This window comes from Coregonus lavaretus (assembly GCF_964263955.1).
Source record: "Coregonus lavaretus genome assembly, chromosome: 10".
In the NCBI taxonomy this organism is placed as follows: Eukaryota; Metazoa; Chordata; class Actinopteri; order Salmoniformes; family Salmonidae; genus Coregonus; species Coregonus lavaretus.
In genome coordinates this window covers 45,481,342-45,504,845 of record NC_139997.1, presented here as the reverse complement: position 1 = coordinate 45,504,845, position 23,504 = coordinate 45,481,342, and the positions used below count along the sequence as shown (strand labels likewise).

At 43.7% G+C, this 23,504-nt stretch overlaps 2 protein-coding genes across 2 annotated transcripts; both read left to right on the top strand.

Annotated features, from left to right (window-relative positions):
- The first annotated feature begins 531 nt into the window (after positions 1–531).
- LOC311136646 (coronin-1C-A-like) lies at positions 532–18,692 on the top strand. Its single transcript, XM_084170852.1, has 11 exons — positions 532–699; positions 5,384–5,583; positions 11,407–11,529; positions 12,571–12,700; positions 12,929–13,110; positions 13,271–13,390; positions 13,705–13,809; positions 15,513–15,658; positions 15,810–15,867; positions 16,035–16,280; positions 16,560–18,692. The coding sequence occupies exons 2-11, from the start codon at positions 5,386–5,388 to the stop codon at positions 16,677–16,679; spliced, it is 1,428 nt and encodes a 475-aa protein (XP_084026978.1). The 5' UTR covers positions 532–699; positions 5,384–5,385; the 3' UTR covers positions 16,680–18,692.
- A 2,688-nt stretch (positions 18,693–21,380) lies between these two features.
- Positions 21,381–23,404, top strand: selplg (selectin P ligand; the record flags this gene model as incomplete). The annotated part of the gene is made up of 1 exon (XM_084170467.1): positions 21,381–23,404. The coding sequence occupies one exon, from the start codon at positions 21,381–21,383 to the stop codon at positions 22,581–22,583; it is 1,203 nt and encodes a 400-aa protein (XP_084026593.1). The 3' UTR covers positions 22,584–23,404.
- Between the last annotated feature and the right edge of the window lie 100 nt (positions 23,405–23,504).

Genomic DNA, 23,504 nt, shown 5'->3' with positions numbered 1-23,504 from the left:
TTGAAAATAATGGCACATTTTGTACTATTTTCTTTTGCTGTTGGTTTTGAATTAGCTGTCTTTGGGGTTATTGAAGTTTAACTTTATGTCCAATCTAGCAGGGCATGGGTTCAAGTGGGCAATTAAAAAATAAATTAGGCTAAGTCTGTAGCCAATACTCAATCATTTCTGAGACCATTGGCATTGGGCAAGTTCGTTTAGCATGGTCCGTTTCCCCAGGTGAGTGGAGATTTAACCTAAGGACCAATGGAATGGTATAAAATATGCAAACTCCGCCCACAACGGCACCGGACCTTGCAAAACGAACACGCCCATTCTTCCTCAAAAATTCTGTCCATGATCTAGGCAGTTTTTTAAAATTATTATTATAAGCCTACTTGTGACAGTGTTGGTGATGCTTTCATAGACTCACTTAATAATTTTCACTGGAGCAAAATGCTATTTTTTTTTATTAAAAGGGTATCTTTATCATATAAATAAGACAATTGTTATCCTAGAATTCCTCGTATGTAAGAGGCGGGGATGGAACAGGGCGTTGCTTCCGGTTCATAGAAGTGGAGTCTGGAGGGAAAGAAGAATACTCGAACGGCAAAACGAGTGTAACAAGGAAAATACTAACGGACGAAGGCTAAACTACCATATTCATGTTTTCATATTGATTACCTCGCGTTCACGGAAAATTTCGCATAGATTTAGGAGGTAAGGAAAATAGACCGGTCTGTATTTGCAGTAAACATCTTGCTGCTAGCTAACCTACCCGGCTGTGCACCGTTTATGAATGGTAACAGCCAGAGCCATGGATAAAATATGCACTTTTGTTATAATAGCTCGCTGGCGGTGTCTATCATGCTCCAAATTCTAGCCGATAGCATCTTCATGTAAATTAATGAGCATCTTTATCGATGCATTTATTAGACAACGCTTTAGCATGTCTTTGTTAACCTCATTTATTCTCCTGGGTGTTGATCTGCCTTTGAAAATCATTACTAATGAATTGCACATAAGGAAGTAGCTAGCATTTTTTCTAGCCACACAATGCATGGCTATTGTCCACCTTTACAGCGTATGGAATCAAGAATAGCCTGCCTAGCTATGCTCTATGGTCAAATTTTTTGGTTTATTATTACACTGTACTTCAATTTCTGCTTTGACCAATCACCTGTATTAATCAGAAGCATACATGCAGATTACAGCACAGGACCCAGTCATCTAGTTAATTAAATAATAGCTAGCTAACGTTACACATTGCTTAGATAGCTAGCTACATGATCTGTGGTAGCTGCTGTTAACAACGCGGGTGTATTTAAACACACTAGCGTTGCTTTCAATTGTATTGGGTTGCACAAAAACAGTCCGCGGGAAGCCAGAAGTTAAATACAATTCCATTTCAACTTACTGTGCCAGTGGGCAGAACGGTTGGTCATTATGACGGGGGAATTTGATACAAAATATTTAAAGGATCATATTATTAAACAGACTTTCCAAACGTTGGTCTGTTGTAGACCCACTTCTTCTCCGCTTACCTCATGTCAAAATAATAGTCCTGCACATGCGCCATAAGATGTGGACAAAAAAGGAAAAACTTGTTTTGACATGAGGTAAGCAGATAGGAAGTGGGTCTACAAAAGCCGCGTTTGTAAAGTCTGTTTAATAATATCATATTTTAGATATTTTGTCTCAGAAGGAAGTGGGTCTACAAAAAACCCACGTTTGGAAAGTCTGTTTTAATAATATAATCCTTTAGATATTTTGTCTCAAATTCCCCCCCCCCCCCCTCATAATGACCAACCTTCCTGCCCACCGGTACAGTAAGTTGGAATGGAATTGTAGTTAACTTCTGGCTTCCCGCAGACTGTTTTTGTGCAACCCAATACAATTGAAAGCAACGCTAGTGTATGTAAATACAGCAGTCTGTGGCAGTCAATTGTGTGTCCAATGATGTGCATGATGTCCAGTCTAATAGGTCATAAACTGATAATAGATGCCACTGTGGTGGGGTTGTCTCAGACTGATAACTCTAGTCTAGAATTGAACTGTCTACTGCACCTCTTCTTGCCAGGAAAGAGTAAGCATATGGCCTACCATTGACTGACCACAATTTATCATTTTGAACACAAATGCATTAATTTGGTTAGATAATGTGTCCTTTAGTCTACCTCCCAATACCTAGGGCCTACTATAGCAAATGTTTTGGATCACTTGTATAAATTGATCATGATCTGTTTCTATGGGTTTAGTTGCATGATGTAGGATGTATGCACACATGACTGTAAGTCGCTTTGGATAAAAGTGTCTGCTAAATGGCATATTATATTATTATTGTTATTATAAATTAAAGTCTATCAGGGGTGAGAAAATACATGATCCACCTCTGTTTAGCAGCAGAATATATTTGACTCTAGAACTTGCTGACAGACATAACTGTGACCTATAGATGCCATAATGTTGTGCATAGTAAACGTATGTATGACCCTTCCATTCCAGTTAGATGCACAGCTTCAACTGTGACTCGATAAGATAAATGGAAGGGTGATTCCATGTCTCGGATTGAAGTACTGTGAGATATGCTGTTCAGTCAGTAAAAGGATGAAGAAGACCATAGGGGTGCTGATATGTATGTTGGAGTGGTGCTACCCCAGAGTGGTGCTACCCCAGAGTTAGTGGTCCTCTGTAGCTCAGCTGGTAGAGCACGGCGCTTATAACGCCAAGGTAGTGGGTTCGATCCCCGGGACCACCCATACACAAAAAATGTATGCACGCATGACTGTAAGTCGCTTTGGATAAAAGCGTCTGCTAAATGGCATATTATTAGTCCTTTATGTGCCATTCTGCTCTCTGGAAAGTAGGTGATCATGCTGAGGGAAATTAGGCATGTGACGTGTGGAGCACATCTTGTTGGACGGTTCATGTATGTGAGAGGAGAGCCTCTCCAAAATGAATCATCAGGCCTGAAACTAAAAATGGAACAACGTGTTCTGTTTGTCAAACCCTGCATGTCCTTCTCTGACTGCATGATGCAGTTGTAGTAATGCAGGTGTTGGTCATATAGCCACAGTATCATAGGAATAGCTTATGTCCTGTACCCAAGGCTTTGACCCAGGAGGATATTTGAACAAACAGGATATTTTAACACTTGCTGTGTTAATGGAGGTTCCTGCTCCAAGAGAGATCGACGTGTGACTAGGAGGGTCTTCAGGACAAATGGATGCTATCCTATGTTTAGGCTAATATGATTTATATGAAATATAAATAAATAATGTATTATTTGTTCACTGGCCCCATTTCTTCAGAAGGATGCAAACCCATGACCTGAGTATACTGTATGAGTTGGGAGATGGGCTTGGTTGCGCTCAGTCAGAAGAATGTAACGCCGTAGCTCTAGAGCGAGGACAGCCCATTGATACATGTACCAGCTCCTTGTATAATAAAAACGACCTTGATTAAACACCTTTTATAATTGAAAGACCATCTCTTCCCTCCGCATGTAGTATACTCTGATTAGTCTCTTCACCACAGGGACAGCTTCTGTGTTATTCAGACCAGTTCTGTCTGTACTACCATTCAAAATGAGAGCTCAGAGCTCCCAACAACAAACTATCAGATTCTACCCAGTGCTTACATCAGGTCAATTGATAGGCTATTCACTGCATTCTGGTTATCCTTACAAGATTGTGAGGTCATCAGTGAACATTCTGAATAGATGTTGAAGGTAGCAGCATCTGGGTTAATACTAGCGCTGGGAATTGCCAGGGACCTCACGCTACGATATTATCACGATACTTAGGTGCCGATACGATATGTATTATGATTCTCACGGTTCTGTATGTATTGCAATTTGATGTTCCAAACATATTGCTCACTATATTTCTGCTGCAGAGATACTACAGAGAGCATGAGAAAATGAGTTTTGATATGTAATTTAAATAAAAGTGCTGAAAACATGTTGGCTCACTGTTTAAAAAGAAGATGGAGAACGAGCTATAGTATGAAAAATACCGGAATTTTGGTGTAGGTACAGCCGACCAACGCTATGTAGCAAAAAAGCGTTTTTATTTTTTACAAATCGATACTTTGGGTCAGTTTATATATCGATTATAATATTGTTCAAAATTAATATTGCGATATGTAACTGTATCGATTTCCCCCCCCCCCCATCACTAGTTAATAATAAAAGTAGAATGACTGATGGCGAGCATTTCCTTATAGTCTTGTCTATTATCACTGTCTGCCATGCACATTGTGACCACCATATGGGCTAAAGGAAGGATATAACTTCTGCATCCACTTCCTGTTAAGGAAACAAAGCTACGTCTGCAGGAAACCATCAGTCATCAAAAAACAACATCCCATATGAAGGATGGTGGGAGGATCAAAATTAATTGAATCCAAATGCCAACAAGAGTGAATGTTTTTATATGGGTGGCACACTGGCAAAATGCCTACTGCACACTGTACAATATCTCCTCAAGAGGATCCACCAGGTCAAGGTTTCTGATTTCAAGGTGCTGTATTGTGGCTATGCGCTGCTTTCTGTTGGGGGCTATGGGAGACCGACACAAAGAAGCCTTTGATGCTAAACTGTAATTGATTAAGCTCTTCCTGCAGTAGGATGAGCTCTTCTGATTGGAGCCTGCTCCCTGTGAGGCGTGATGGGAATCTATCATCTGTTGTTATGGAAACCGAGCTATACGCTAGCTAGACTGAGCTCTCGTGGAACTTTGTGGCCAGCTTATACCAACATTTAGCCTGCCAAAGGGAACATTTGGGCAATGTGAATAAAGGCTGGCTAAGTAGGCTAATAAGAAGGGCAGTGGATGTTGAGTTTGTCAAAATAACTAATCTTCCTAGGTTCATAGTTCATACACACAAACTCAGCCAGCACCTCATTTGATCAGATGCACAGAAAAGTAGACTACAAAGTCTGCCTCAATTCTGACTGGGAGCCAGCTCTGCCATCAGGCTTGGGACAGCTTAGCCGTGCTCTACCATTTTGAGGCAGAGATGGGGATAAATCTGACTTTATGAGACATTAGTGAGTCAATGGCAATGTCCTATTAAGCTTTTAATGTGTGCTCTGGCTGGAGTGGCTTCACATCAACTGAGCCTCAGTTTGTGTAGTGAACGGTGGCCACACCAGTTAGTTTTTAGTGTAATGTACACTCATAAGAGAGGGTCTAAAGATACATTTGAAGTTTGTAATATTTGTAATGAACAAATACATGTGAAGTAGTGCTGCTGAGGTGTTTAAAGTAGCTACTGAGAGGTCTGTCATAAACTGTGTCACTATCTATCGCCTTTTGTACACTTAACTACATGCCCTTAGTAACCCTGTTCTAGCATCTGTCTGACATCTCTCCCTGACTGTCTCTCCTTCTGATGGCAGATATGTTCAGGCGAGTGGTACGAGCGAGTAAGTTCCGTCATGTCTTTGGCCAGGCACTGAAGAATGACCAGTGCTATGACGACATCCGCGTCTCCCGGGTCACGTGGGACAGCTCCTTCTGTGCCGTCAACCCCAAATTCGTCGCCATCATCATCGAGGCCAGTGGGGGCGGAGCCTTCCTTGTCCTCCCTCTGCTAAAGGTGAGTGTGTCACTGTCAGCCAGTCAACTAGGCATCGTCATGGCTCCTCCTGTCTCATCAGCTTGGAATACTTCCTATCACTGTTGGCCTAGATCTCAGTATTAGTTACATTCAATCGCTCCATTCTGTTTCAGTGTGATTGGATTATTTGTTATTTCCTACGTTTTTGATTACTGACAGAGCCTATATGCAATCATGAAAATGAGACCACAAAATTAGATTACCATGCTATTTTACCATGCTGGATATGTGTATGTGCCAATCAATTCAAGATCTTTTTAGCAGAATGTGAGGGTGCACTGTAGTTTCACTGCAAAGGGGCTTGCCCACCTTTCGAACGACCACCAATTTCGGGACAATAGTGCTATATGCTGAATGGGTTTTAGATAACATTTCTAGGTGGTTTAATTCTAGTGACAGAAAAGTGAATATGAAAGAAGCTCCCAATGCCGGGGATTGATCAGTCTGACTAGAGAGCGGGTGTTGTGGGGGTGTATAGGGGAGATGTGTGAACAGCCACACAGCAATTGTCTGTGTGTGTCTCCTCTCCTCTCCTCTATTCAGTACCAAAGAGCTTGCCGCTGCTGTCAGCAGATTTTACCGTATATGGCTGTCCAGCACTTTGCATGTCAGGCTGCCCATGGCTCTACGCTGACCTTTTTGAAAAATGTAGGCGCACGCAAATACATTTTTTCTAGGCGCACTCATGCTCCTACACGGAACAAAAATATAAACGCAACATGTAAAGTGTTGGTCCCATGTTTCATGAGCTGAAATAAAAGATCCCCAAAATGTTCCATACGCACAAAGATCTTATTTCTCTCAAATGTTGTGCACAAATTTGTTTACATCCCTGTTAGTGAGCATTCCTCCTTAGCATTCCTCCTTAGCAGCAGCCTCTCTAGCGGTAGCAGCAGCCTCACTAGCGGTAGCAGCAGCCTCTCTAGCGGTAGCAGCAGCCTCTCTAGCGGTAGCAGCAGCCTCTCTAGCGGTAGCAGCAGCCTCTCTAGCGGTAGCAGCAGCCTCACTAGCGGTAGCAGCAGCCTCACTAGCGGTAGCAGCAGCCTCACTAGCGGTAGCAGCAGCCTCTCTAGCGGTAGCAGCAGCCTCACTAGCGGTAGCAGCAGCCTCTCTAGCGGTAGCAGCAGCCTCACTAGCGGAAGCAGCAGCCTCTCTAGCGGTAGCAGCAGCCTCACTAGCGGTAGCAGCAGCCTCACTAGCGGTAGCAGCAGCCTCACTAGCGGTAGCAGCAGCCTCACTAGCGGTAGCAGCAGCCTCACTAGCGGTAGCAGCAGCCTATCAAACTGCCTGCATTGGAATTTACTGTTACATATGTCTTGTTCTAGAACTGACCGCATTCCCCCTGGGGGAGAGGCCTGTGTATGGGGAGTCTAATTAGTGAACTTACTCGGTCAACAAACCCAAACTATCCCTCCCTCCCTTGATCTGTATTGTTACCCCTCCTCCTGGCAAGTTGTTACCGTGACAACAAAAGTAATGTCAGATGGGGAGAGCATGTTAGGCCCCAGGAGGTCAGACCAGTGATTAGATTTCTTCTCACATCCAGCATCTCATAACTGAGTTTTGAGCCTGATATTTCTATCTTTTATTAATAGCTGGTCGAGAGAAACACTGAGAAAAAGTCAGCATCAGCATAGCTGCAGACTTAACGAACCATTAACTACAATACATACATACCTCATTCATACAGTAATGTATAAGCTATCTCTATCCCTTAGCCAAGTACAGATGCCATAGCTCTGACTCTGGGGGGCGGACTGATTTCTTTATCAGGATGGGAGAGAAAAAAATGCTGAGGTCAGCAACAGCCTAGCCAGGGACCGGGCTAGTCACAAAGCCCTTTCGTGACGTCAGGCTTCAGATCAGTCCTGTGATGTGTACTGTCAGTGTCAGCTTGGATTAACCCACAGACAGAGGAGCAAAGAGAAAGAAGTGGGTCCTTCTCCTCTCATCACTCATTGATCCAGTGGACAGCAGAGGTCAAATGCTGACCCCCAGGTTCCTGATGTCACCTCTGATTGGATGGTCTTTTTTTTGTAAATCTTTTTTTTTAGGGGGTAGATCATCTTTAGTATTGCAGATAGATTGTGGCTTCCATCAATGTAGTTGTTTGCATCATTTCCAGTCCATCATATTTGTAAAAATATATTTTTGGTATATTTTATTTGATAATTTTCCACCTAACCCTACCTCCCCTCCCCTAATTGGAGTAAACTAATGGACAACAATACTTAGGCTTCTACTTCCAGTTTATACATACTAAACTCAGCAAAAAAAGAAACGTCCTCTCACTGTCACCTGCGTTTATTTTCAGCAAACTTAACATGTGTAAATATTTGTATGAACATAACAAGATTCAACAACTGAGACATAAACTGAACAAGTTCCACAAACATGTGTCTAACAGAAATTGAATAATGTGTCCCTGAACAAAGGGGGGGTCAAAATCAAAAGTAACAGTCAGTATCTGGTGTGGCCACCAGCTGCATTAAGTACTGCAGTGCATCTCCTCCTCATGGACTGCACCAGATTTGCCAGTTCTTGCTGTGAGATGTTACCCCACTCTTCCACCAAGGCACCTGCAAGTTCCCTGACATTTCTGGGGGGAATGGCCCTAGCCCTCACCCTCCGTTCCAACAGGTCCCAGACGTGCTCAATGGGATTGAGATCCGGGCTCTTCGCTGGCCATGGTAGAACATTGACATTAATGTCTTGCAGGAAATCACGCACAGAATGAGCAGTATGGCTGGTGGCATTGTCATGCTGGAGGGTCATGTCAGGCTGAGCCTGCAGGAAGGGTACCACATGAGGGAGGAGGATGTCTTCCCTGTAACGCACAGTGTTGAGATTGCCTGCAATGACAACAAGCTCAGTCCGATGATGCTGTGACACACCGCCCCAGACCATGACAGACCCTCCACCTCCAAATCGATCCCGCTCCAGAGTACAGGCCTCGGTGTAACACTCATTCCTTCGACGATAAACGTGAATCCGACCATCACCCCTGGTGAGACAAAACTGTGACTCATCAGTGAAGAGCACTTTTTGCCAGTCCTGTCTGGTCCAGCGACGGTGGGTTTGTACCCATAGGCGACATTGTTGCCGGTGATGTCTGGTGAGGACCTGCGTTACAACAGGCCTACATGCAATCTCTCAGCCTATTGCGGGCAGTCTGAGCACTGATGGAGGGATTGTGCGTTCCTGGTGTAACTCGGGCAGTTGTTGTTGCCATCCTGTACCTGTCCCGCAGGTGTGATGTTCAGATGTACAGATCCTGTGCAGGTGTTACACATGGTCTGCCACTGCGAGGACGATCAGCTGTCCGTCCTGTCTCCCTGTAACGCTGTCTTAGGCGCCTCACAGTACGGACATTGCAATTTATTGCCCAGGCCACATCTTCAGTCCTCATGCCTCCTTGCAGCATGCCTAAGGCACGTTCACGCAGATGAGCAGGGACCCTGGGCATCTTTCTTTTGGTGTTTTACAGAGTCAGTAGAAAGGCCTCTTTAGTATCCTAAGTTTTCATAACTGACCTTAATTGCCTACCGTCTGTAAGCTGTTAGTGTCTTAACGACCGTTCCACAGGTGCATGTTCATTAATTGTTTATGGTTCATTGAACAAGCATGGGAAACAGTGATTAAACCCTTTACAATGAAGATCTGTGAAGTTATTTGGATTTTTACAAATTATCTTTGAAAGACAGGGTCCTGAAAAAGGGACGTTTCTTTTTTTGCTGAGTTTATATACATTTCATGGACATGGGACATTTTACAATAGTTATCTATTTTTTTATTTTTTTATCCCACCCTTCAGCTACCCTCAACCCCTCACATCTATCTCTAAAAACCATCCAGTCTTTTGCTGTGATGTTTCACAAAAGTTCTGAACCTTTCTATTCTCATAGTTTACACAGATTCTAAATTTAAGATTAACAACTTTACTAAAAGTACTATAATATTATTGATCAACTGACCATGGCTTTTCAAATCACCCAGCAATGCTATTTGCAAAGATACTGTAGCTTTAAGTAAATTATGTGATTATTATTTTTAAGCCATTCCTTAACCTGCGACCAAAAACAAGCTTCATATGGGCAGTACCAAAACAAATGATCTAATGATTCTGTCTCTTCGCAGCAAAATCTGCAGAGCTGGGATGGTTGTATCCCCCTTATACATTCTATTGATCAACTCTATGTGAAGGAGATGTGTCGCGCTGCATGAGGCAAATGGTGAAGCTGGTTGAGAGAAAGCCAATCGTGTGCAAAGCTGTCATCGAGGCAAAGGGTGGCTATTTGAAGAATCTCAAATATAAAATATTTTGATTTGTTGAACACTTTTTTTGGTTACTACATGATTCCATATGTGTTATTTCATAGTTTTGATGTCTTCACTATTATTCTACAATGTAGAAAATAAAGAAAAACCCTTGAATGAGTAGGTGTGTCCAAACCTTTGACTGGTACTGTAAGTATAACTTTTCAATGCCTTAATATTTAATAATTGTCATTGTATATGAATGGTATTTTTTAGGAATGTTAGCCTGCGGAGTTTGTAAATGACCACGTACACTGAGTGTACAAAACATTAGGAACACCTACTCTTTCCATGACATAGACCGACCAGGTGAATCCAGATGAAAGCTATGATCCCTAATTGATGTCACTTGTTAAATCCACTTCAATCAGTGTAGATGAAGGGGAGGAGACTAGTTAAAGAAGGATATTTTAAGCCTTGAGACAGTTGAGACATGGATTGTGTATGTGTGCCATTCAGAGGGTGAATGGGCAAGACAAAAATACTTTGAACAGGGTATGGTAGCAGGTGCCAGGCGCACCGGTTTGTGTCAAGAACTCCAACGCTGCTGGGGTTTTTCACGCTCAACAGTTTGCTGTGTGTATGAAGAATGGTCCACCACCCAAAGGACATCCAGCCAACTTGACACAACTGTGGGAAGCATTGGTGTCAACATGGGCCAGCATCCCTGTGGAACGCTTTCGACACCTTGTAGAGTCCATGCCCCGATTAATTGAAGCTGTTCTGAACTCAATATTAGGAAGGTGTTCCTAATATTTTGTACACTCAAGGTATAATCCTGCCTTGGGGTTTTGATTATCGTAAAGAATATGAATGAAAGTGCTGAAAGAAAGTAATAGTTAAGACATGCCAGGCATGTACATGAACAATGCCAGGCATGTAAATGATCTATATTGTGTCACAGAGAGTACATTCTGTCCCCAGTATTCATTCAGTGGTGCACCGCTGCTACTAAAGTGTTGCCGCCACACCCAACAGTTTTGGGGATGGTAAAAACGCTTTCAGTGGAAACTTCATTGACTAAAACCAGACAAAGTTTGTAGAAAAGATCATTGACTTATATATTTTTTTATAATGTAATCTTTGAGAACAAGAAATCACCAAATTATAACCAACAATTATGAAACCAATCAAATCAAACAATGAATTTAGGACTGTATTACCGACCAGTCACGAAGGGCACAAGCCCAGGGGCCCCGATTGGGGTCCCCATTGATTTTGTTATAATGTTTGAGCATAAGAACATAAAATTGGCCATGGCCTCCGCGACCCCCTCCCCTTTCCGCGACCTTTGCCACCACTGCTAAAAAAGTTATTTAGGGAAACACTCGAGTAGTGTGTGTATATATAGATGTCCTTTAACCTAACGTTGTATTTGTATTCCTTCACAAGCCAACTCTTGGTCTTTGCCAGTAGGACTAGGGGCTCGGGGCTCACAGTTCACCGTTTCTCCCGTCATACTGAACCTCCTCTTTCTCTCTCCAGACGGGTCGCATAGACAAGGCCTACCCAACAGTATGTGGTCATACAGGTCCTGTCCTGGACATAGACTGGTGCCCTCACAATGACCACGTCATCGCCAGCGGCTCAGAGGACTGCACGGTCATGGTACGTACAGCTAGTTTTCACTGCTTACATCTTTAAAATGGTGACACTATGTTCAAGATGTCTTGGCCCAAGTATGAATACCTACCTACTACACATGTTTAGACTCTGTATGTGCATCTTACCTAATAAAGGAAAGCTCTTTACCCCATAGATATTTTGCAATGAACTCTGTGACATCTCTAAATAGGCCCAGTGTCGTCCAGGGTAGGGGAGGGAATGGCCGGCAGGGATGTAGCTCAGTTGGTAGAGCATGGCGTTTGCAACGCCAGGGTTGTGGGTTTGATTCCCACGGGGGGCCAGTATGAAACATTTAAAAAATGATGAATGCACTCACTAACTGTAAGTCGCTCTGGATAAGAGCGTCTGCTAAATGACTAAAATGTAATGTAAAATGTAAAGAAGACTATGAGATCGACGTGGGATCAATAGCCCTGTCTGTCTGTCAGTGTGCTGCACATGCTAGTGCTGCAGCCTCAGCCTCCCTGGTGTGCTCTATACACAAAGCATGTGTCATAGCGTAATCCGATCCACAGCCATAAGTGGATGGTGGGGCGTTGAGGTCATCCTGTCAGAATGTCTTGTGTCCTTATTTGGTCTTAGACAAATTAAATAATGTCTGGAGCAAGAGGTTGACAAGTCCACAGAGAGGTCCATACAATATTTGATCTAAATGTAGTTTATATGATACGATAGACCTTAAAGATGGAATACTAAAACATTTTAGAAAGGTCTGCTCTCTGAAACATATGTTATGCAGGTGAAATATGAAATGTTATGCAGAACTTATTCCTTTCTCATCCTTGTTTCTGCCCCCATCAGCTCTCTGCTGCCACCCTTAGACTAAACACTGTTAGTACATACTGCTAACATTAGACAAGCACATCCATAGTGTACTGACATCTAGCTAAGGTTGATTGTCTCAAGGGGTTGAGGAGAATTTAACTCTAGTCTGTTTGTGTCCATAGTTATAAATGAGAAAATGGCTATAAATGAGTAGAAGGCAATGGTATCATGACTAACTTCATCTCTCGCTGTCTCCAGGTGTGGCAGATCCCAGAGAATGGGCTGGTCACCCCGCTGGCTGAGCCTGTGGTGGTGTTGGAGGGACACTCCAAGAGGGTGGGCATCGTCACCTGGCACCCCACGGCCCGGAACGTCCTCATGAGTGCAGGTAGATACAGGTTTAATACACTGCTCTCACAAACAAATACACAGTTACATTTTCAGTGACATTAGATTGTCTGCAGGAGTATGCCACTTTCAGGATGGAGTTCATTTGTCACAACAGCTCTGAGAATAGGCATTGTATATATTTTCCACTCTACTGTGGGACTGCACTCTGCTACCAGGCAGTGGCATGTGGATTTTGACTGTTGTTTATATGTGTCTGTCCCACAAGGCTGTGACAACCTGATCATCATCTGGAACGTGGGGACGGGCGAGGCCATGATCCAGCTGGAAGACATGCACCCTGACGTCATCTTCAGCGCCTGCTGGAGCCGCAATGGAGCCCTCATCTGCACCGCCTGCAAGGACAAGAATATCCGTGTCATTGACCCCCGCAAGGAGAAGATCGTGGCTGTGAGTGGGCTGGGGACTCTGGGGGAGATATGTTGGCTGGATATGCACTCTTACTGTAGCACTCTGTCTCACACACACACACACACACACACCCTCCTACCAACACATGTCATTGGTGCTGAAACATGCGATCCTCTCTGACAGATGTGTTGTGTTTCAGGAGAAGGACAAGGCCCACGATGGAGCACGGCCCATGAGAGCCATCTTTCTGGCTGACGGAAACATCTTCACCACCGGCTTCAGCCGCATGAGCGAACGGCAGCTAGCCCTCTGGAACCCTGTACGTCACCTCCAACCGGACACACACGGAAATCTGTCAATGTGCCCTTGAGCGAGGCACTTAACCCTAATTGCTCCAGGGTCGCCATTGATAATGGCAGACCCTCGCTGTGACCCCACTCTCTGAGGGTGTCTCCGGGAGAGTTGGGATATGCAAAAAAAACACATTTAAAATTCACACGAGTAAAATAGGACATATATAAGAACCCACCAAATTATTATTTATTATACACATACAGACAGACAGACGTTCATGCACTCATAGATGCACATATCCTTATCTAACCACATGAAATGTATTTTTTGTTTTGACAGAAAAGCATGGAGGAGCCAATATCAGTCCACGAGCTGGACACCAGTAATGGAGTGTTGTTGCCCTTCTACGACGCAGACACCAACGTAGTGTACCTTTGTGGGAAGGTGAGGATGATATACAGTGGGGGAAAAAAGTATTTAGTCAGCCACCAATTGTGCAAGTTCTCCCACTTAAAAAGATGAGAGAGGCCTGTAATTTTCATCATAGGTACACGTCAACTATGACAGACAAAATGAGAGAAAAAAATCCAGAAAATCACATTGTAGGATTTTTTATGAATTTATTTGCAAATTATGGTGGAAAATAAGTATTTGGTCAATAACAAAAGTTTCTCAATACTTTGTTATATACCCTTTGTTGGCAATGACACAGGTCAAACGTTTTCTGTAAGTCTTCACAAGGTTTTCACACACTGTTGCTGGTATTTTGGCCCATTCCTCCATGCAGATCTCCTCTAGAGCAGTGATGTTTTGGGGCTGTCGCTGGGCAACACAGACTTTCAACTCCCTCCAAAGATTTTCTATGGGGTTGAGATCTGGAGACTGGCTAGGCCACTCCAGGACCTTGAAATGCTTCTTACGAAGCCACTCCTTCGTTGCCCGGGCGGTGTGTTTGGGATCATTGTCATGCTGAAAGACCCAGCCACGTTTCATCTTCAATGCCCTTGCTGATGGAAGGAGGTTTTCACTCAAAATCTCACGATACATGGCCCCATTCATTATTTCCTTTACACGGATCAGTCGTCCTGGTCCCTTTGCAGAAAAACAGCCCCAAAGCATGATGTTTCCACCCCCATGCTTCACAGTAGGTATGGTGTTCTTTGGATGCAACTCAGCATTCTTTGTCCTCCAAACACGACGAGTTGAGTTTTTACTAAAAAGTTCTATTTTGGTTTCATCTGACCATCCAAATGCACTCTAGCAAACTTCAGACGGGCCTGGACATGTACTGGCTTAAGCAGGGGGACACGTCTGGCACTGCAGGATTTGAGTCCCTGGCGGCGTAGGCTTTGTTACTTTGGTCCCAGCTCTCTGCAGGTCATTCACTAGGTCCCCCCGTGTGGTTCTGGGATTTTTGCTCACCGTTCTTGTGATCATTTTGACCCCACGGGGTGAGATCTTGCGTGGAGCCCCAGATTGAGGGAGATTATCAGTGGTCTTGTATGTCTTCCATTTCCTAATAATTGCTCCCACAGTTGATTTCTTCAAACCAAGCTGCTTACCTATTGCAGATTCAGTCTTCCCAGCCTGGTGCAGGTCTACAATTTTGTTTCTGGTGTCCTTTGACAGCTCTTTGGTCTTGGCCATAGTGGAGTTTGGAGTGTGACTGTTTGAGGTTGTGGACAGGTGTCTTTTATACTGATAACAAGTTCAAACAGGTGCCATTAATACAGGTAACGAGTGGAGGACAGAGGAGCCTCTTAAATTTCTGTGTGAGCCAGAAATCTTGCTTGTTTGTAGGTGAACAAATACTTATTTTCCACCATCATTTGCAAATAAATTCATTAAAAATCCTACAATGTGATTTTCTGGATTTTTTTCCCCTCAATTTGTCTGTCATAGTTGACGTGTACCTATGATGAAAATTACAGGCCTCTCTCATCTTTTTAAATGGGAGAACTTGCAAAATTGGTGGCTGACTAAATACTTTTTTCCCCCACTGTACTTGTTAGAGATGCATTGTATTTCCTAAGTCCCTGTCTTATCCCCCAAACCCAATATTGTCTCCCATCTGGATGGAGGATTAGTGACTTCGATCTTTCTGGGTGGATTTCACAGGTTTTAACAGTAACCTCTCCTCTGTTCAGGGTGACAGTAGTATCCGGTACTTTGAGATCACGGACGAGGCTCCATTCGTGCACTACCTCAACACCTTCTCCAGCAAGGAGCCCCAGAGAGGTGTGGGCTACATGCCCAAACGAGGACTGGACGTCAACAAGTGCGAGATTGCCAGGTAACAACCGTACACTCGGTGTGATAGCTTTGAGAACTTCTCCTTTTGTCCACTAGAGGGAGGACATGTTGCAGTATTTGAGAGAACAGTCCCAATGCCTTTGATTCTGCGGCTGTACATCCTCATCATGTTTTGTCTATTTTACTTGCAGGTTTTATAAACTGCATGAGAGAAAGTGTGAGCCAATCATCATGACAGTCCCCCGAAAGGTTTGTGTCTTTTACTCTTTGAATATTCTTTGACATTGATGCTGTAGAAAAGAGTGCAATTGTTGTCTAAATCGGGCAATATTAAAGAATAGATTACCACCACTGACTAGAGTACAATCCTAACTGATACCATTCTATCCATCTATCCATCCATCCCACACATTCAGTCAGACCTGTTCCAGGATGACCTGTACCCGGACACAGCAGGACCAGACTGTGCCATCGAGGCGGAGGACTGGTTTGATGGGAAGAACGGCGAGCCCATCCTGATCTCCCTGAAAAACGGCTATGTCCCCGGCAAGAACCGCGACCTCAAGGTGGTCAAGAAGTCCAATGTCCTGGAGGGCAAGCCAGCCAAGAAAGCAGCAAATACCTCGCCTGCCCAGAGCAAGGCCTCTCCACATCCATCTATAGTGAGTAGGACTGGACACTTTCAGTAACAACTGTCAAGATATATTAAGACAATATAGTGAATAAAACTGTACTTTTAACACAGCCAATAGACAAGATGTGTTAAAATAAACCAAGAAAATCAGCTACAGGAACACAGTGAATAGATTTGATTCTCAACAATTTGATATCAGAACAGTACTGGAACATTTTCTGCTATGGCATTTTAGCCACCAGATGGTTTGTGAAACAATGTATCTTGTCATTATTTAACTGGAAGTTCTTTCTATGCTTTATTGCAGCAAAATGAAGGGAAACTGGAGGAGCTACTGCAAGAGGTCAAGTCGCTCAGGGACCTCGTCACCCTACAGGACCGTCGAATTGCCAAACTGGAGGACCAGATGTCCAAGGTCGCCATCTAAGACTCAGCCCCCCGCTCAGGACCATTCATTGATTGGGAGATAAAGTGAACAGGGCCAGTTACTGCCAAAATATGAGAATTCGGCTTCATCATTCCGCTTGGCATCTTCCCAGCGACGATCCCCAAGCACACATTCCAAGATGAACTTTGTTTTTTTATCATCATGTGTACCCCTCACACTTTCCTCTAAAATACTTAGAGAAAAAACTGTTGCAATTCATAGTCTACCTTTTTACTGGGGATGAAATGCATTTAAATAACTGCCATTGTTTTGGTTGACGGAAAAGTCTTACCATTTTGTTATTGTTTTAAGTTGTGGTCAAGAATATTCTGATGTGAAGTTTGTACTTACTGCGATACTCTCAACAATACTATGTAGCCACCAGTATTGCCATATTCCCTTGATTTTTGTGCTGCCAAATTTTAATGGTGTGTGTGTGGGTGGTTGTCATTTATTTTGTGTCTTTTCTCCTGTTTTGCATTCCAGTTACAGACTATAGGGTAATATAATGATTTAGTCAAAGAGAAGGATTATCTTCGAACCAACGTAATCTGTTACACTGTTGCAAAAGGAAGAGAAAGAAATCAGAGTTTTTCCACCACGCCAGCTGCTCGTATTAAGCATCAGGTCACTGAATGTGAAGGAAGTCCTCCTGACGATACTGTTAGCTCTTCTGGGTGTAGATTTTAACAGTGGGGGTATCGGGAGGCAGTGGCGTAAACTGCAGCTCTCGCTGGTGTAAATGTAGTGGTGCCTCTGTCACGCTGTGGATGGTATTAGGGGTCAATCTGATGTCCCCCTCTCTGGTGCATTTTGTGGCATTGGAAAGGGACCACTCTCTCAGCATTTCTTTCACTCGACCATCTAGTTTATATAGTTCGGTGCATGCAATAAAGATTTTACACATGGAAATGTCTTCTCCACAATAAATCCCTTAAATTCTTTCTTTGCACTAACTTCTCTTTCTGCCTTTTTCACCTCTGTCCGTCTTCCTGGCTTGAATGAAATTAGCCACACACTGAAGCAGGCAGAGCAATGCACAGTCTGATGCTAGACAGATCTCAAGTAGATTTTAGAAACAATTATGTGAATATACAGTATAACATTGTATCTTTGATAATGCCACATAATCTGAAATTATCATAAAAAATGACAACTAGGACAATTCAAGATTCCAATAATTAGTCTAAGTACAATCATGAAAGGTCCTTTGGTCCATCAGCAGAGCGCCAGTGGCACAGTTTAGAGGGGAAAAACATTAAAAGCATAGAGTAGGGGTTTTCATTGCCTTGGCGGGCCCATAAATATGTCATTTTCTGTTCCTGGCTTCCTGTCCAGACAGAGGCTGCAGCTCCTGTGCTTCTGGTTGGGGGCTGTTCTCATCAGAAAACATGGAGGGAAGGGGAGTCAGAGAGGCTGTGTCTGGCATCCAGACACACCGGGAACCAGTGGGCGGATAAAGGGATGAACGTGGACTAGGGGGAATTTGTAGATTAGATGGAGTTAGATGAAAGGATAGAAGTGGAGGGATGTTCAAGGAAGATGAGGTGGATTTGGTGGGAACTTGTTTTTTTGGGACATGTTACCTACTTGATATGTTTTAAGCTACATTAGATTCAAGTCCTGCTAATATAGCATTTACATGAGTTAATGGATAAGGATTACTGAAAGGCTTACTAGGACACATTTCACTCCTTTATTTCCCTTCTCTTGATCACTCCTTTATTTCCCTTCTCTTGACCACCCACCTCTTCAAATCTTTTGCTGGGAAAACGGCCAGTTTGAAGGTCACTATGTGGGGTAAGTGTCCTCTTTTGTAGCTGTGTTTGTGTGGCTACTCAACTTTATGTTGTGTGTTAAACTTATTCTGGTGTCAGTATCAAATTCCCATGCTGTCTTTGCCAAATAACATTTTGAACAGTTTAGGTCCTTTAGGGGAAATATAATTTGTTGTTGTTTTTAATGGATCAAATGTCATGTTTGCCAATTTAGTGAATATAGTGCTCAAACTCCATGCAGACAATATTTTGCTTTACAAATCATGTGTGATGTAGTGTGATGAAGTACGCCTATGGCAAGAAAAACTGTCAGCCTGCAACTAAACTAGTGGTTGTGATTAATACATGATCTCTGAGACAACTACCTCTGTGAAGGGGGTTAGAGAGAGCCCAGAGCAACATCCGAGCACTGAAAGGAGCTGGTTCACCAGTGACTCACAAGAACAGGAAGTGGTGGTTTTCATGGAGACAGGTTTCAATACTTGCTGTCACATTTCCATTCTGTCACTGCACAGCAATGAGCCTGGTTACAGGACATCTGTAGTTTGCACTGCATAACAATGAGCCTGGTTACAGGAGGTCTGTAGTTTGCACAGCAATGAGCCTGGTTGCAGGAGGTCTGTAGTTTACACTGCATAGCAATGAGCCTGGTTGCAGGAGGTCTGTAGTTTACACTGCATAGCAATGAGCCTGGTTGCAGGAGGTCTGTAGTTTACACTGCATAGCAATGAGCCTGGTTACAGGAGGTCTGTAGTTTACACAGCAATGAGCCTGGTTGCAGGAGGTTTGTAGTTTACACTGCACAGCAATGAGCCTGGTTACAGGAGGTCTGTAGTTTGCACAGAAATGAGCCTGGTTACAGGAGGTCTGTAGTTTGCACACATAGCAATGATGCTGGTTACACGAGGTCTGTAGTTTACACTGTAACTCTCCCAAGCACCAGACGCTCTCCATTATCAGACTCCAGACATCTAGCATCTACCATAGAAGGACATATCTGAGACACCACCATTCCACTTAAATATTACTCAGCACCTCAGACACTTCTGTTGATAATTCTATGTCTAACCCACTTCAACTATCATATGAGAGAGTGGGCCTTTGGAAACTTTGATATTTTCCAAAGTATGATGTGGACTGTGATTTTTTTGGGGGGGGGATGTAATGAATTATCTACTATTGTGTGGATAAATGTCTGCTGAGTGTAGTTCTCTGAATTTCACATTCTTAGAGCACAAACTACATTTCATCTTGATGTTCTGGTGCCGTTTCGGCAATTTAAAGTATTGATTGGGGACTTTTTTCTGGAGGAATGTAACTGTGTTTCTGGGTGATTTGTGATGTTTTATTTGTGCATCCCATGATTGTATTTTTGTATTTTAATGTGTAAATGTTTGAGTGTAATGTGTATATTTATGTTGTATATACAGGGCACATTTGTAAAAAAGACCTAGGTCTCAATATGTTTTTCCTTAAAATGAATAAATACAAAATAAAAACTGTCCATAAATGCACTGCAAATTGAATCATATTATCCCCTAAACAATTTCAAATGAGGGAAAGGTAACAAACCATCTAGGCATCTCTGGGCTTGTCAGTTTCACACTTGAGTCAGTGTGAAAAACGCAACTTCTGCAGAACAGTGCACATTTCCTGTTTCTTCATATCAGGTTGAGAACCCTGTTGTGCTTCTACCATCAGCTCGTCAAGGCATGCCAGCATGTGCTTAACTCCAGCATCACCAATTTGAGCCTTATATCCTTCCACGTCTTCTACTACGCTTCCCCATCAGTGAGGTAAGACTTAAGAATTACTGACAGTAGGTGCCTGCGACAATAGAGAGGTTTTGAATACTGGATGTTGTGTGTAAAATGAGCCTTTTTCATTGGTTCCAGAGTTTGAAGATTTTTGCTTTTCTTGAGGTGCCTCAGATTTGTTTTATTCTTTAAATTATTAATTTTTATTTTATTGATGCTACCAAAGTAGTTATATGTACTTTAAGTCGCATTATAAAGCCTATGATACCTTTGAGTTCCTGTTTCATCCGTTACATGGGTGTGGTGCTAATTATGAGTAACATATTGTTTCACCATGTCATGCTGACGATGTCACCACCCACAGTGGCATGTCGCTTTGTCACAAACAACGGTTTCCTAAGGCCAGTTAGAACATCCATTAGTTGCTCTGCATGTCAGCATTGATAGTCTGCTTCCTGACGCCCCTGCCATATAGCAACAGATCTACGGATATCATTTGATATCCAATCGCATACCACATTCAAGCAGTAATGTGTGTACTGATTTCTCATTTCAGAGTTGGCACCATGATGTCATGGTCCAACAAGGTGTATCCTGTTCTGTTGTGGAGCCTGTTTCTGTTGTCTTCTGAGGGATCTCAGAACCTCCCACTCACAGAAGACAGAGGCAGTAAATCCACTGCACCGCCCCTGGACTCCACAGAGTCAACCAGGCCTCTGACTTCTCCTTACACACTGGCTCATCATGGCCCAGACAGTATCTTTACACCAAGACCCTCAGAGTTCACAAACAGCTCTACTATCATGGCCTCTGTTACCCAGGAATCCTTTGATAAACATGGTGATATGAGCATCAATACAGCAGCAACACAAAAGAGCGGTTCTTCTATGGTGGAAAACCATGAAGTGATGTACAACAGCAGTACCCAGAGCAACTCACTTGCCCCTGGGTTAGGCACAACAACATCTCACCTCCCCACCGACCAACCCACCAGCCAGACGTCCTCTTCCCATGGGACATCTAGCAGATCTGACGTCTTGTCTCTTGGGTCTAACTCCACCACCACTCCCAGCTCTACATCCATCACAGGACCCTCCTTCTCTGGACCACTCTCCACCACAGGGCATAGCTCCTCTACCAATGAGTCATCCTCTGCCACCTCCACCATGGGGCCCTTATCCATCTCTGACCTCAACACAATCACTGAACTTAACACCACATCTGAGGTGTCCTCCACCACTGGGCCCTCCTCCACCTCTGGACCTTTCTCCAACATTGTCTCATCCTCCACCCCAGGGCCTAGCTCTACCAATGTCTCATCCTCCACCCCAGGGCCTAGCTCTACCAATGTCTCATCCTCCACCCCAGGGCCTAGCTCTACCAATGTCTCATCCTCCACCCCAGGGCCTAGCTCTACCAATGTCTCATCCTCCACCCCAGGGCCTAGCTCCACCAATGTCTCATTCTCCACCCCAGGGCCTAGCTCTACCAATGTCTCATCCTCCACCCCAGGGCCTAGCTCCACCAATGTCTCATCCTCCACCCCAGGGCCTAGCTCTACCAATGTCTCATCCTCCACCCCAGGGCCTAGCTTTACCAATGTCTCATCCTCCACCCCAGTGCCTAGCTCTACCAATGTCTCATCCTCCACCCCAGGGCCTAGCTCCACCAATGTCTCATTCTCCACCCCAGGGCCTAGCTCTACCAATGTCTCATCCTCCACCCCAGGGCCTAGCTCCACCAATGTCTCATCCTCCACCCCAGGGCCTAGCTCTACCAATGTCTCATTCTCCACCCCAGGGCCTAGCTCTACCAATGTCTCATCCTCCACCAATGAGACTTTCTCAACCACTTCTCTACCCATCTCCACCACTGACAATTCTACCAACTCCTCTTCTGGGGTCCTGATATCCAAGATTAACACAAAGAAGTTCCCCATCTTGACCACCAAGACAACGACCACCATGACAACGTCACTTTCTAAAAAAGACATTGATCCATCAGGGGGAGGGGGTCTGCCCTGCTCTCCTACCCGACGGGATGGTCTGGTGAGCCAGTGTCTGATTGCCATTGCCTCCCTGGCTGCAGTGGCCACCTTCTTCATGGTCAGCTGCATCATCCTCTGCACCAAGTACTCCTCCAGGAAGCACCGCTACAGAGTGGGCACAAACCATCGGGGCACAGAGATGGTGTGTATCTCTGCCCTGCTCCACGATGACAATGATCCCCATTGGAGACCCCACATCCCCAAGAGCAACGGAGCCCTGCTGCATGGAACAGAGTTGGATAGTGACGAGGAGGGGGGAGATGATGTAACCCTCCACAGCTTCCTCCCAGACAATGAGCAACGACCAGAGTCTAGAGTCTAGATATGCAGACAGTGTCAGACTGTGTCACACTGTGTGAAGTGCTATATGGTCCAATTACACAGGGTACACAACTCCAAGCCTGAAGGTTAATGGTTATCCCAGCCATCTTAAAGTTTATCAAGGGTAAGGATTAAAAACAGAGACTGTGGGGGGCGTGTAAAACCTTTGTAGTTTTACTGCTTACTCTGGGGTAGATGAGGACTTTTTTTCATTTGATGAGACTTTGAATTGCACATCTGACTGGTCGACTGCTATCAATATACAAACTGTTGCTCTTAGAATATATTTCAGCTTCCTCTTTGAAGTTGTTGGTTGGGCCTCGCTGCACATCCATCTACAGCAACCAGTAGAGGAAGAGACAGAAACCACAAATGGAGAACCAATGATACGTTACTTTGTTGTGAGGTGTTTACAGCAAATAGTGACCAAGTTTGGAAAAGTCAGGTGGTCAATCATCCTCAAACGTAATGCAACCCAATGCAGCCTCTGAGTAGTTCTGAGTGAGATTGAGTTTTTGCACCATTGCACTGACATGATTCTGTTAATAGTGAAGTTCCCCTAACAGGATGAGAACAGTGATGTAAAAAAGGTTTGTTACACGGACAGTTTACTAGAGATATTTAGGATTCTATAATTGATTTATAGACCTGGAATTAAAGTTCATGTTATTTTTAAAGAGAATCGTTCCCGCACATACACACTTACAGAGCTATAAAAAAACCTGGACTGCTTATGATGACTCACTGTTCGTTTTGTCACTGGGTGCATGGAGCTATTTTGAGTTTTACGTGGTCAGAATGTTATAGCCTTCAATGTTCTGAGTGGAAATACATGATTTAAATATATATATATATATATATATATATATATATATATATATATATATATATATATATATATACATTTATATATATAAAGTAC